At 36.7% G+C, this 14,230-nt stretch overlaps 1 protein-coding gene across 2 annotated transcripts in view; it reads right to left on the reverse strand.

The window, feature by feature from the left end:
* DOCK4 (dedicator of cytokinesis 4) overlaps positions 1-14,230 on the reverse strand; it is a 3,006,016-nt gene that overhangs the window by 61,579 nt on the left and 2,930,207 nt on the right. For both annotated transcript variants that reach the window (XM_044088673.1, XM_044088674.1), the window contains one exon: positions 1,030-1,143. In XM_044088673.1, the coding sequence (XP_043944608.1) occupies positions 1,030-1,143 (114 nt within the window). The remainder of the gene's footprint in view (positions 1-1,029; positions 1,144-14,230) is intronic.

Raw genomic sequence — 14,230 nt, forward strand, 5'->3', positions numbered from 1 at the left:
GATCAGTACTGTGTGAAACAGTATACCATGATCAGTACTGCAGGTGTGAAACAATATACCATGACCAGTACTGCAGGTCTGAAACATGGAAGTGTGTGATCAGCGCTGCTGGCATGAAATATTGAAAAGTGTTATCACTACAGAAGATGTAAAATGGTTAACAGTGTGATTGGTATTACAGGTGTGAAACAGTAAACAGTGCGATTAGTACTGCAGATGTTAAACTGTAAACAGTATGATTAGTGTTGTAGGTATGAAAAGTGTGACCAGTACTGCAGGTGTAAACAGTAAATAGTGTGCTCAGTACATCAGTGTGAAATAGTGAACTAGAAGGATGACTGCAGGTGTGAAACAGTAAAGACTGTGATCAGTGCTGCAGCTGTGACTACAAGCAAGAAACAATAAATGATATTTCAGGTATGAAGCAGTAAACAGTGCAATCAGTACTGCATCTGTGACTGCAACTAAGAAACAGTAAACAATGCAATCAATGCTGTAGGTGTGAAACATGCAGTTAGCCTTAACTTTATTTTTAGTGGGTGTACTATGCAGTATCTAACTGTCATAATGCTGCTGACATAAACATTAAAGTGATTGCTCCTACAGAACTGCTTATGATCTAATTTGCTTGTAAATTGTAACAGTTTGCCATTTTCCTATATTCTGTACCTGGATACTGCATTAGTGACATTAGCATGTGTCAGCAGCAACAATAGTGAATCATAAGTACAGTTTTATTAGTATGCTATGTACAAGGATATCATTTCAAGCCCATATACATCCGCTGTTATGATGCTGTATCATAGCTGATTAAAAACACTGACATATTTTCCGGAAACATCATACCTTAGAAATGCTACAAAATATACCACACTATTTTTTAAACACAGAGATGGCTATTCAAGTGTGATTGTAAAAAAGAAACACAGACAAGTATCTCGCATATTCAAATACAAGACCAGCTTTCTAAATAGAAGAGTGTTCTTATCTGAGAACGTAGTTACATAATGCAGTCCTTAATAAGTATACCAGAATGTGCAGGTCTTGGAGGAATAGGTGGAGATGTCAGCTTTCCACACTCCATCATTGTCCTGGCTTCTTTCCCAGTGTCTAGGCTCCAACTGCTTGGGGTGGGATTCACAGCTGCAACACAATGGGATATTATAATTATTAATTAATAACCAAGGAAATTTTAATTACTGAGCATGTGACACTTCTAAGTTATGAAAACTAAACACAAGTCTGATTTTTCCAAAATGCAGATTTTTATTATCTGTCAAGCCACACTTCCCTATCAGGAAAAAAAAAATTTTTTTTTTCAATACTTATGAACTGTTTTCTTTATGACATGAAGAATACGCTTCAAATGTTTATCACACTGTTGTACAGAAAATTGTACTGTTGTTTAATGTACACCGAGTTTCAAGGTCTATTGTTCAGGAAATTGAAGAAGAAAGCACATTAAGCTACTTGTCAGGTTGGCCGTTTCTTCAGCAACAGAAAAATAGCTTGAAAGCTAAGTTTAAGTTACTCTCAAGTTCATTTCTAACAAAAAAAGAATCACCTCCTTATTTTCTAGGCAGCTTCTAACATAGTATTAAAAAGGTATTCTGAAAATAGCTACGAAATTGATACTAGTGAAAAAAGAATAAAATTCATTAAGATTCGTAAAATGGAACATGGTGGTTTTGCTTCATAAAGATTTACCTCTAGGTTTCATAACAAGTTTTTAGCCACCTTATGGTACTAGAACGTGTGTAAAATTTTCCAGAAAGTTGGGGGCTAACTAATCACATCTTTTATGGTTCAGTGACTTGATTAAATAGCAAAGGATGGCAAGGCCACTGGTTCAAATTCCAGTGAAAGACAGACTCTTGATTTGCATTTATATTATTACTGTAGCTGAAAAACTTTTAATGCAAGTGACTGTCCTTAATTAAAAAAAAATACATGCAGCTATGTTTTATAACTAACAATAAAGAAAAGAGAGCCCAAACTATTCCCTCCCCCTCTAAATTTTTAAGTCTTTTACTGTATTTTACCGCTCGCTTATCCTCTGCACATATACTGAATAGCAAATTTTTAAATGACTCAATGATAGTTAAAAACACGTGCTTTATGTTTTGCATATTTTATTTCAAGTCTATAATTAATGCACTGATGGTATTAGGTTCATAGGTAGGTACTAGGCTATCGGCCCAAAGGCCTAAGTAAGCCTAGCCAACAAGGTTCCCTGGCTTACACCACCAAAATCCACACATAGAAACACAAAAACATTTGCAGAGGCTCTCAATAATAATCTGTTCAAGCAACAGAGACCTCCAAAGCAGAAATGCAAGCAACCTCCAACCCCCAACACAACCTAAATGACACATAGCCCACAGACTCAGTGTGCCAATAAACCACAGCCCATAAGGCAAAAACAATGTACCCAACACACTAGTCACAGGTGATTCTATAGTGAGGCACACTGATGTCCCACTCACTAGGCTAAACAAGACAGTTGCTGTCAGCTTCCTGTCGGGCACCAGGATCCGCCACATAACCCACACACTCAGGTTAAAATACATATGCAGTACAAAAAGTAGTAGGTATAGATTGACTGTCACATGAATCAATGTAGATGTAAAGAATGGACTGCCTTATGCAATAAAACAACAACAAATTAAACTGTCTATTAAAAGTTAATTATAGTAATCTTACATACTACCAGAGAATATCATATCAGACAAAAAAGCATAATTTCAATGCACCATTCCATGAAAGCCCTCAACCCATTTCTGTAGCTGCTAATACTGAAATAATTGAGATGATGAAGCAGAGATACCAGGAAGTGCAAAGCACTTCACTAACTGCAGTTAGTACCTATGATTCTTGCTTCCACTTCACTAGCTGTTGTTAGCAGCTATGGATATTGCTTGCACTTCAGTAACAGTTAGTAGCTATAGCTCATGCTTGCACATCACTAATTATAGTTAGTAGCTGTGACTCTTCCTTGCACGTCACTAACTGTAGTTAGTAGCTGTGACTCTTGTTTGCATTTCATTAACTGTAGTTAGTAACTATGACTCCTGCTTGCACTTTACTAACTGTAGTTAGCAGCTCTGGCTCTTGCTTGCATTTCACTAACTGTAGCTAGCAGTTGCGGCTCTCTTTTGAATGTTAACTGAAGTTAGCAACTGTGGCTCTTGCTTCCACTTCACTAAGTGTAGTTAGTACATGTGACTTCTGCTTGCACTTCACTAGCTGTTGCTAACATCTATGGCTGTTGCTTGCACTTTACTAAAAGTAGCTATGGCTCCTGCTTGCACTTCACTAACAGTAGCTATGGCTCAAGCTTGCACTTCACTAACTGTAGTTAGTAGTTATGACTCTTGCTTGTACTTCACTAGCTGTTGTCAGCAGCTATGGGTGTTGCTTGCACTTCACTAACAGTTATTAGCTATGGCTCCTGCTTGTACTTCACTAACTGTAGTTAGTAGCTGTGACTCTTCCTTGCACTTCACTAACTGTAGTTAGTAGTTTTGACTCTCGCTTACACTTCACTAACTGTAGCTAGCAGCTGTAGCGCTTGCTTAAACTTCACTAACTAGTTAGCAGCTGTAGCTCTTGCTTGCACTTCACTAACTGTAGTTATGACTCCTACTTGCAATTCAATAATTGTACTTAGTAGCTGTGACTCTCGCTTGCATTTCACTAACTGTAATTAGTAACTATGAGTCTTGCTTGCACTTCACTAACTGTAGTTAGCAGCTGTGGCTCTTACTTGCACTTCACTAACTGTAGTTAGCAGCTGTGCCTCTTGCTTCCACTTCTCTAAGTGTAGTTAGTAGCTGTGACTCCTGCTTGCACTTCTAGAGTTGCAATACTAGATGAATAACTGCTACTCTGGTGGCAAGCTGACTCCAGGGCTTTGGAAGTTAAAACAGTGCATTAGCTGTGTAGTTTTTGACTGTCAGTATGGTCCAGTGGGTCTATATTAAAATACTGAATGTTCACAACAGCGACACAAACACCAAACTGCTTAAATAGCGAAAGATGTAAACATCGAAATTCGGAACACTGAATGTATTTCCTTGGCCAGCAGGGTGATCATGAGGAAGAGGAAATATATCCTTTTCCCCACTGTAGTGCGATCTCGGAGTTGGTTTATTTAAGTAGGGGGGTGTGGGGAGTGCAGCCCCCTGCAAAAGTGTGTTTAATAAAGTTTGTTTGTGTAGGTTTGCCTTACCTGTATGGAGCTGTTGTTTCTGGAAATGCGTTCGGTGTTACGAATTTTGATATTTGCCATCCTTCGCTATTTTTGCAGTTCAGCGTTTGTGTGTCACTGTTGTGGCATTCGCTGTTGTGGACGTTCTGTATTTTAATATAGACCCAGTCCAGTTACTGTCATGGAATAATATGTTTACTGAACTTTACTTTTGATTCTGATAGAGGTGCTATGTTTTCTCTTGCTGTCATCTCTGTTGATATAGGCTGTTTAATTCTTTCTTTTTTTCATTTTTAACTTGTTTTTGCAGCTCTTTTTATGCTTTAGATCCAGGGAATATATAATTTAGTTGTTAGAACAACAGTATTCTATGATAGTTGCCGTACGAAGACTTAAGTCTTTTAGAAGATCTTGTCTGTTGCTATGTTACAGAGGTCATTTTAATGAAAACTGCTAGTCTTTTCTTTGGCTTAAAATACATTTTAGGCAGCTAACCATATGTCTAAACTGTCCCTGATTTTCACTCAGATTTTAGTTTTGTCCATTTTAATCCCTCTTGAAACTGGTGACTTTTGGAGAAAATATGAATTACACTTAATAAATAATGAAAATAATTAGAGTTATAGACTTCTTTACTTCAGAAAATTGGTTTCAGGTTAATAGTACTAATATTTTAAAAGTGTCCCTAATTATTTCTGGATTTGTCCTGGATTTGTTGAGAGTTTTGCAACTAACATTGTTTGATCTGAATGTGGGTGGCAAGGTGGTGCAGCGGTTAAAATTTTCACCTCACAGCAAGAGGTTCTTCAGTTCCATTTTCAGCTGGGGTACCTTCTGTGCGGAGTCTGCATGTCCTACCTACATTTGCGTGGGTTTCCTCTGGGTGGTCTAGTTCCCTTCCACATTCCAAAGACATGCATCTGGAGCATTTCTCCCTGGGCCTCCGCTGAAAGTTCAGTCCCATTTGGAGTTTCCGGGTAAATAAATGTTAAATTAAAAAAATATATCATGCAGATGTTGGGAATAAAAGACCTGATAAACTGCATCACAAACTGAACACGTGTATTGCAATTGTTGGCTTTAAATCTCAGAGCTGAGGACAAAGACCTGCTTCCATAACTCATGGATCTTGTGTAATTTAAATATGCTTGCTGCTGTTTTTAATATCTTACTGATCGCTTTTTGCCATACTGTTAGTGATTTTCACATATTATGCAGACCTCACTAGTGTTTCTACTTTTTTCTAAAGTATAAGTAGCACAGAGATGTAGCTTTGATATTTTTAGAAAACGGCACAAATATGAATCCGTATCCTAGAGAATACCAGTACAGAATGTATAGAATTCTAGCAAAGATTAGCTAGCACATCCAATGTACAGATGCTCAAATAATTAGAGGGGAGAGTGTGAGGGGCTAATTACTGTTAATTTTACTTTTTGTTTTTAATTTTTTTTTTGACTCTTAATTGTTGCCCCCTGCAGTATCTGATTCCCACAGTCCACCTCAGTACCGTGAAGTGGCAGCATTTTCCATCTCTGACTAGGGATGGGGGGGTTCATAAGTGTTTAACTAGGCTTATAACCATAAGGGTCATTTTATGCCTAGTCATGCATCCCAAATCTCTGACAAGTTCTGATACCCTTCATAAGTGTAAGCATGGGCCTGGGAGATAAAACATTTACTAGCTAGTGCCTGGGAGATGAACCATTTACAAGGTTGCCTGTGTACATTAGAGACATAGGTGCCAAGTCAGGGATGAATTTCTTGTTCCCCAACCAATTATCCAAGTTTCACTTTAATTGGGTTAGGGAGGAACTCTGCTTCACATGGATGGAGAGCTGGTTCCAGAGACGGGGTAATCTCTGGGATACATACCTATCTCTCCAGCATGTCCTATTTACATCACAGGCAAGGCTCAACATTTTAGAATGGACAATTCTGGTGCTGTTTGTTTTGCGGATATGCAGGAGACCTATCACAGTGGGGTCTGACAATGCCCTGTATGCCAGGCATAGCTCTCCCCTCAAAAGCCTGTAGGAAACAGAATACAGGGAGAGAGCCTTGAGGAGGTCTGCATAGAACATATTACTTATGCCCTATATTCCTATAGTGAGGAACTTCTGTGAATGTTCCAGTTGTTGGATATGCCTGGTTAGCGACATACCAAAAGAGGCATTGTACTCAATGACAGGTCTGATGAATGCCGAATACATTGGAACAATGACTTCCATTGGACATTGGACTTAAATGCCATACCTTTGTTTATTAGTTGCACAACACAGAATGAGTAAAGTTGGAGCTGAATTTATTAGCCAGGAGGTTTGCTATTTCTTCTGGCTCAGTATAGGTGGCTGCATTTACAATGAGCTCTGCACACAATTGTGTATTGCCTTTGAGGTTGCGGTTATAGCTAAAGAATGCTTTGTGATTATCCTTGGCTTGAGAGGCCAAACGTACCTCAAATTTGGCTTTGGTAGATTTTATTTGTCCTCTGAGATGTTTATTTAGCTTAATGAGAGTGCTTTTATCCTGCTGAGTTCTGCACCTCCTAATTTTTGCCATGACTTTCTTCCTCCTGTTATACATCTAACTGATTTTATGATTCCACCAGGGTGGCTTGTTTTTTTGAGTTAGTTCTGTACTTCTTCTTGGTGGGTACGGATTCCTCTATACAGCTATTAACATGCTTGTACAGGGTTTTTGTGAACAGTTCTGCACAGGCCTGGTTTAGCTGGGGGGTCCAGGTTTTATTTTTACTTCAAAGGAGACCATTTTGTGGTCTGACCTTAGCAGGGAAAGCATTAAAATAGGGGATGTGCAGCACTCTCCCATATTAGTGAGGACCAGATCCAGTATGGTTGCATGCCTGGTTGGTGTACTGAATATCTGGTCCAGGGAGTTTGTGTTTACAAAATCCAGGAATCTCTGTGCATGTCCATTTGATGTCATATAGGATTCCCAGTTAATAGTGGGGTAATTAAAGTCACCCATGAATATGGTATTGGGTTGGATGGTTAGTGCTTCTGATAAGTTTAAATACATGGTATGGGTTTCCTGGGTCATAGAGGGGGACCTACAGCTTGCAAGGAAGTGTATTGGATTTTACCTATGGTGATTTGAACATTGAGCAGCTCAACTGCATTGTCCTTATCAATGCACCAACAATGCTTTATATAAACACACACTGAAACATTCCAGTGCAAATTTTAACTTTACCATTATTGATAAGATTCAAGGCAACAGAGGAAACATTTCTGGTTGGCATGATACTCTGAACAAATTAGAGAAAAGATGGATCATTAATTTGGGTGGCCTTTTTCCACCCGGTTTAAATGAACATTTGTAGTTTACCAATTGTTTGTAATGATGATTGACAGGTGTTCTCTAGATAAGGCAAGCAGCCTTCTTGGTTATTTTTTAGCTTTTTGTTTTCTCACTGATGAAGGCTTAATTTATAAGCCGAAACCGGTTTGGATTTTGTATTGTAGGCTTTTTGCCATTTTTATGTGCCTTATGGCATTATTTAGAATAAAAGTACATCTTTTTTAAAAGGGCACCATTGTCTGCTGGTCTATGTTGTTTTTTGGAATGCTTTTTGAGACCTGGCAGTTGCCTTACGTGCAGGGACTGTGCTTTAATCTAATACATAGACCCTGAAAAATTATGGATGAAGTATTTATGCAGATATTCTGAAGTGAGAAAGAAATCAAGCATACTTACTGAAAACAAAGAATTAGCTTGTCAAGAATGATGAAAAGAGAGGAGTCACATGAATGGCTACTGCCTGGCTACTACTAATGCTGGTCTGAGCACAGCTTCACTCTGTTGGGATACAATACTCCTTTGCTTCTTCTCTCACCAGAAGCAAAATGTTAGCACCCAATCCCAAGAAGAGAAGCAGGCCACAGCCTGTTTGGTGATCCACAGTCTTGTCCTAGATGATGCAAGGGTCTGTAGGCTTGTAGCCGTTCTCTGGTAGATGCCTTGAATAGCAACCCAACCAATCAGGTATGTTAAGCACAGACACTCACTCTCCAACCAGAAAGAGTCAGGAATAAATGCACTCTGCTCCTACTCTCACCAGGATCAGACTACTGAGATAGCTTCTAACAGCTTCTAGCATCTAATACCTCCCCCTCCATATTCTTCCCATCTATTTCTTCTCCCTCTTTTTCATCTTTCGCTGCCTATCTAATAAACGTCTACCCCTCTAGCTCTATGTTTAACCACTTCATCCCCATACTATGCCTTTTTGTACATATAATGTATATAACCAAACAAGAATTATGAATGCTTTATTCCTTTCATGACATTGTACCTAAGTGTTTTCTGTAAGTTTTATGACATTATACCCAAGGTTTTTCTGTATGATTTATTGTAAATCTTATCTCTTTAACTGTTTGATTAGTTCCAAATGGTAGTGTCTTAACTGTTTGTAAGTAAAATAAAAAAAAAAAAAAGAAAACTCACTGTGAAGCTTTTCTCCTCAGGTCTCCACTGAAAATGAGCCAAGCGCTCAGCTGGACTAACCCGGTTAACAAATTTAAAATAAATAAATAAAATAAATAAGCACAGATTTCATGCTGTCACCCATAAAGCAGTTATTAGGCTTTCTGGTGATCAACAGTCCCAGGAAATAATGTCACTGCACTCCTTCTCTTACCAGGAGAAAAGAGAAGCAGTAATCCCAAGATGACTACTGAGAGGTGGAATGTAGGCTCTCCAATAACTGGAGGTCTAGCAATACATGCTTAAATGTAAGATGAAAAAAAATGGTTTATCCTAAACACTGCAGTGTGCACTAAGCAGCTAGACATGAAAGTGGGTATCTTGTCTAAAAAGTTAAGTTTTAGTGTAGAGACACTATCATTAAAAGGCAAGATAGACTGAAAGGGGGTGGGGGCACTTCTGTATTCTGGTACTATGGAATACAGTAGGATGGCCAACAAATTTAAATAGTTGGAGTGATTTCATAAAATGATAATTTTGTGCTTACTCACACCAGCCAGTAAAAGCAGACAGGAAATGAGATATATGGTCCAATTAACATAAGAGGCAGGCGACTAGAAAGACAGTGGTGCTTAACAACACAACAGTAACAGGGTGAGGAGGGTGAATGGGAAAAATTTCTGTCTGACTCACAAGAGACAAAGCTGTGGTCTCGCTTTAAGTTTTATTATGCAGTTAAAAGCAGAATACAAGTAAAACACAGTGTAAAGAAAACAAATTACAGTATACAAAATAGAAAAAGGCAAGAAAGTAATACAAAATACAAGAAATAAAAATTAACCTTTCCCTCACAGCAAATGGTCACACAGTCTGGGTGAGCTTTTTCAGTAAAGCTCTAAAATGTTTTATTTTACACTTTAAATAGAAGGTTTAGTTCCTAGCTCCACCCCCTCAGTTCACAGATGATTAACCTTAACTGACCTGTTCTAACTTATGGTGTTGTTGCTATGTGTTAGTATTGCATTTCTTTAAACTATTATCCTATGGGGCTTACATGCTGAAGTGATGTTTTACTGAAGGCAATGCTGCCCAGTACAGTTTCAAGTAGTGTGTGACATAAGCCACTCCTAAGGAATAGACTGAATGGCTGGATATTCAAAGTTGACGTACAAGTCATATCAGTGTAGTTTAAGACATTCTGAATTACTGTGCATGCCAGCTGGAGTAGCATGGGTAAATATTACACTGTCATTTAGTTGTGAATGTTCTGGGGTGGTATTCCTCTTGTGATTCTGTAACTGTTAATTAATAGTATGAGATCTTTAACAAACAGGGTCAGTGTGTTAATGTTACTGGTGTGCATACCACTCAACTGTCCAGATTTTTGCCTCATACTTTTGGGGTAATCATTTGAAATGTCAGGGCCCACTAGAGTGAGTCTCAAAATACAGAGAATGAGTGACTGAAAGATCAGACTTACATATACTAAGTAAAGTATAAATAAGTTTTAAAGAGAAGAGCGTTTTTTGAAATTTGTTCTCCTTCTCTGTCTTCAAATTTTTTTTAATCGTCTTGTTGGCCCTAGGCATTTTATGTGTCGACGTTTCATCTGGGAGGCATTTTTTATCTATCCCGCATAAAATGTGTGATCATCTTGCAAATCATTGATGACTGCAGCCACGAAATAATAACAGATATTTGAGTTTCTCCTTATTTTTTGTTTGACAAAATACATGACATTACACATTTTTTCACTAAATAAGAGACCAACTGTACTAACCCACTTAACAATGAAATGTAAATACGCATTAATGTTAATGAAATCAACATTATTTGCAAAAAAAAAAAAGATTTTATAGTCAGCAGCATACTTAACCAGCAAACAATGTTAGCTACTTGGTACAGAGGCAAAAATGATATTAGATAAAAAAGCCCCAAGCACAGATACATGAGGAACACCTGATCTTACCAGTGCTCTATCTGATTTTTTCTTGATAGATCACCACACTTTGTTTTCTGCTTCTAAGTCAATAACTAATCCACCTATGCATTGGTATATTTTAAATTGTTGCAATGCCAGATTAATGGTATGAAATAAATCAATGGCTTTAGTTATATCCAAATAAATTACAGCTATACTAATACACATATCCTTAGCCATACAGATATGATGACATAAACTCAATAAATTACTAAGTGTAGAATGTTCTTCCAAAAACATGTTAAAAATATCTAATAATGCAAGATTGCTTTCTAGAAATGATTTAACTAACATGTATTTTGAAGCATTTACATAGTACTGTTGTTAGACTTAGACAATGATAATTTTGAACTGCAAATTTATATCTTACTTTGAAAATCGGAGTAAGTAAAGATTCCTTCCAAAAACAGGGTACATAAGCAGAATAAATCACAGAGTTAAAAGTTCTAATCAATATACTCACTAGATATTCTTTTATGTTAACAAACAAAATTCCAAGAATAATATTAGGTCCACTCAATGTACCTGGTTTAATTTTATTTATTAACATCACTTCTGTAATATAAGGACATTTTATCATACTTTCAATTCCATCTTCATGGGCTACAGAATGGCAGTCATTCATATTAACACCAAAACTTATAACGTATGTATTTATTAAATTTATTAGCAATCAATTCATGATCATTAATCAGTGACACATCAATAAAAATAGAGTTAATAAGATCTGTTTCATTCCTAAAAGAATTGATATAGTTGTAATATTTTGGGTCTTTGGATAATGATTTGCTAGTAAAGCTTCATATTTCTTTTTACATTTCTTAGCTTTAATAACAGTTTCTTACTCCTCAACTTTAATTTATTTTTGTTAAACTAATTTAGAAATTTACAATAAATACAAGAAGCTCTCTTTTTCCTGTTATACAGTCTAATCAAATTGAATTCCCCCATAACAGAATTTTTTTTTCCTGAAATTTAATGCTTTATAACTAGCTATTTCAACAATGCCGTTATATAATAGAGTTTTCAAGTTATCATAACCCCAACTAATTGTCCCGACCAGCTCTTCAAAATCCAAAGATAATAAATTATTCTTTAACTGATAACAATCAGTAAGACTGTAATTATAGGTTTTAGTCCAAATTCTTTGTTTACCCTTAGCTACTATATCAAATTAAAAGAAAAATAATCAGATAAAGCTAAAAGGGAAGAAAACAAAATGTTCTCTATTACACTAGAATTATCTGTACCTAACAGATTTAAGATGTTAGTGCCATGAGTTGGTTCTAGAATCACAATACATTTTCTTTCATGGCATTTTGCCAGCTCCAATTACATACTGATCAACAGTAAGGTGTAATGAAGTCACCTAAGTGTATTTCATTTCTATGACCTAAATTCATATTTAGCTCAGACAAATATTCACGCTGCATATCTGAATCCATTGATGGAGTACAACAACAAAGAATCAGTGTTATAGGATTATACAACAATATTCCATAAACTATAACTATTATCTACTCTTACTCCACTACAATCCTTATGTTTGCAAGGCAATAAAAACAGAAACTACTGCAAAACAGAATATAATAAAAAACAAAGTCAGCAATGAGCACACATTGAGTACATTAAAAAAACTCAACATGTTTTGAGGGGGTCAGGCTCTCTTTTTACTGACTTGCTTTGGCCATTTGTGACTGTCACAAAGACAGGGACACACCCTCTCATTGTTAAATGTTGTGAATGCTGGATCAGAAACTGCTCAACCTGATGGTTATCTGTTTAAGAATAAATGACCTTTTAACTCAGACTACCTTAAAGATGATCTAAAACTTCTAAAAACCAAAAATATACACGCACATGCTTTCTCATTCTACAGCCCAAACTAGTGCAGTGCTTCATTCGAGTGAAAATGTTTGCACATTTTACAGAAGCAGGACCAAAAATGAAAGACTTTAATTAAATTATCACCGATCACAGACTGGTTACCCAAATAAAGGAATGACAGAGAAGACTGCGTAACCTGTCTACCAAACTGGTTAAAAAATGGAAAATGGTTACTAATGCCTTTGCAATAATTTTGATATGTATCTTTTACCACAGATCTTTCAGTCCTTGAAATTTATTTTGTTATGGAGTTTTGTAAAGCATCTTTCACTTTTGGAGTTTTTTTCTGGGGTATCTGCTTAAAAGGGGGGTTTCAAACCCATTTAGAATTTCTTAGTAAACAAATGGAAATTAACTAAATAAATAAATAAACAACACTGAAAGATATGCTGGAGATGCAGAAGTTACAATGAGCAAAATGGAGGAGTAAGTATCACTGAGCAACTCAAGCAATTCCCCATCTTTCTCCTTGGCTATGATCATAACAGAAGACAACCTCTGCACCAGATTCTCCAAGACATGCTTGCTTGTGACAAACAATATGACCTTGGAAACTTGCAAAATTATTTGCTTCAACATTATGTGCATACTACGTTTGGTTAAAATAATGCTGTCTGTAGATATCACCCCTTATGAGTTATCTAAATGTGATTGCATGGGGAAGTGAAAAGACTCTGAAGCTAATGCCTTATTTCATGTCCTTCTTCTCAATCCATATCACTTCTCTTCAAAGTTTTTGCCACTCTTCCTTTTTAAGGACTAAATTATATCTTGGTTTTCTTAACCAAAGAATGGAAGTCTCACATCTCAAGTTCCCCTCTAGATTTTGCAGGATATAAAGCAATATATTAAAGTCAACAAACTTATGTGTAATCAACTTTCTAAATCGCTCCAAATGACTTGCACCAGGGAAGATTCTAAGTCAGTCTGTCAACCATGAACAAGGACTCTAGTTAGACATGTCAATATACTGGCAGTTAAAAGATGCTGGCCACCATGAAGCACAAATGAGCCTCAAACTATTCCATCTTCACCAGGACAACAAAGTTATGACTTCATGAACCACTTCATGGGTAGGAAAGACTGGCAGTGCCAAGTCTCCAACCTTACCTCAATGAACAGAATCCTTTGAATGAGGACCAACACAGACCTCTCTCAAATGATGGAAACTCCTATGGTCTGCATGGTGAAGCCTGTGATAACACTATTTCCAGGAAATCCTTCAGAAGGACCATTAAATATCAGACATTGAGGGGGTGACCCAGATGGTGAGCAGCTAGCAGCATAAACAATTTGCTCTGATTCGATTCGGTTATTCTGACAGGAATATTTTAGATAGTTTGAGAAAACTATTTCTGTTACTATTTTCATCTATTAAAAGTATGTATTTGTTAATCTGAAGAAAAATCACGTTACTGCGATTTGTCCAAGTCATAATCCTGTCATAAGTCTTTTGGACAGATCCAGTCATGAGCCACTCTAAAGTTTCCTCTCAGGAGATTTCATGAAAAGGGAATTACATTCTATTCTTACAAGTATACAAGATCTTTCAGTTAAAATGGATAAGCTTGAAAACAAAATGGATAATATTGAAGAAGACTGCAAGAAACAAATGGATTTACGAAATGAAGTTATAAAGAATCAGTTCAGATTTCAACTATAGAAGAAGCAGTAAGTGAACTAAACAGAGGGTTTACTGAAAA

This window comes from Protopterus annectens, chromosome 11.part0 (assembly GCF_019279795.1).
Source record: "Protopterus annectens isolate FY-2018-M chromosome 11.part0, PAN1.0, whole genome shotgun sequence".
NCBI lineage: Eukaryota > Metazoa > Chordata > Ceratodontiformes > Protopteridae > Protopterus > Protopterus annectens.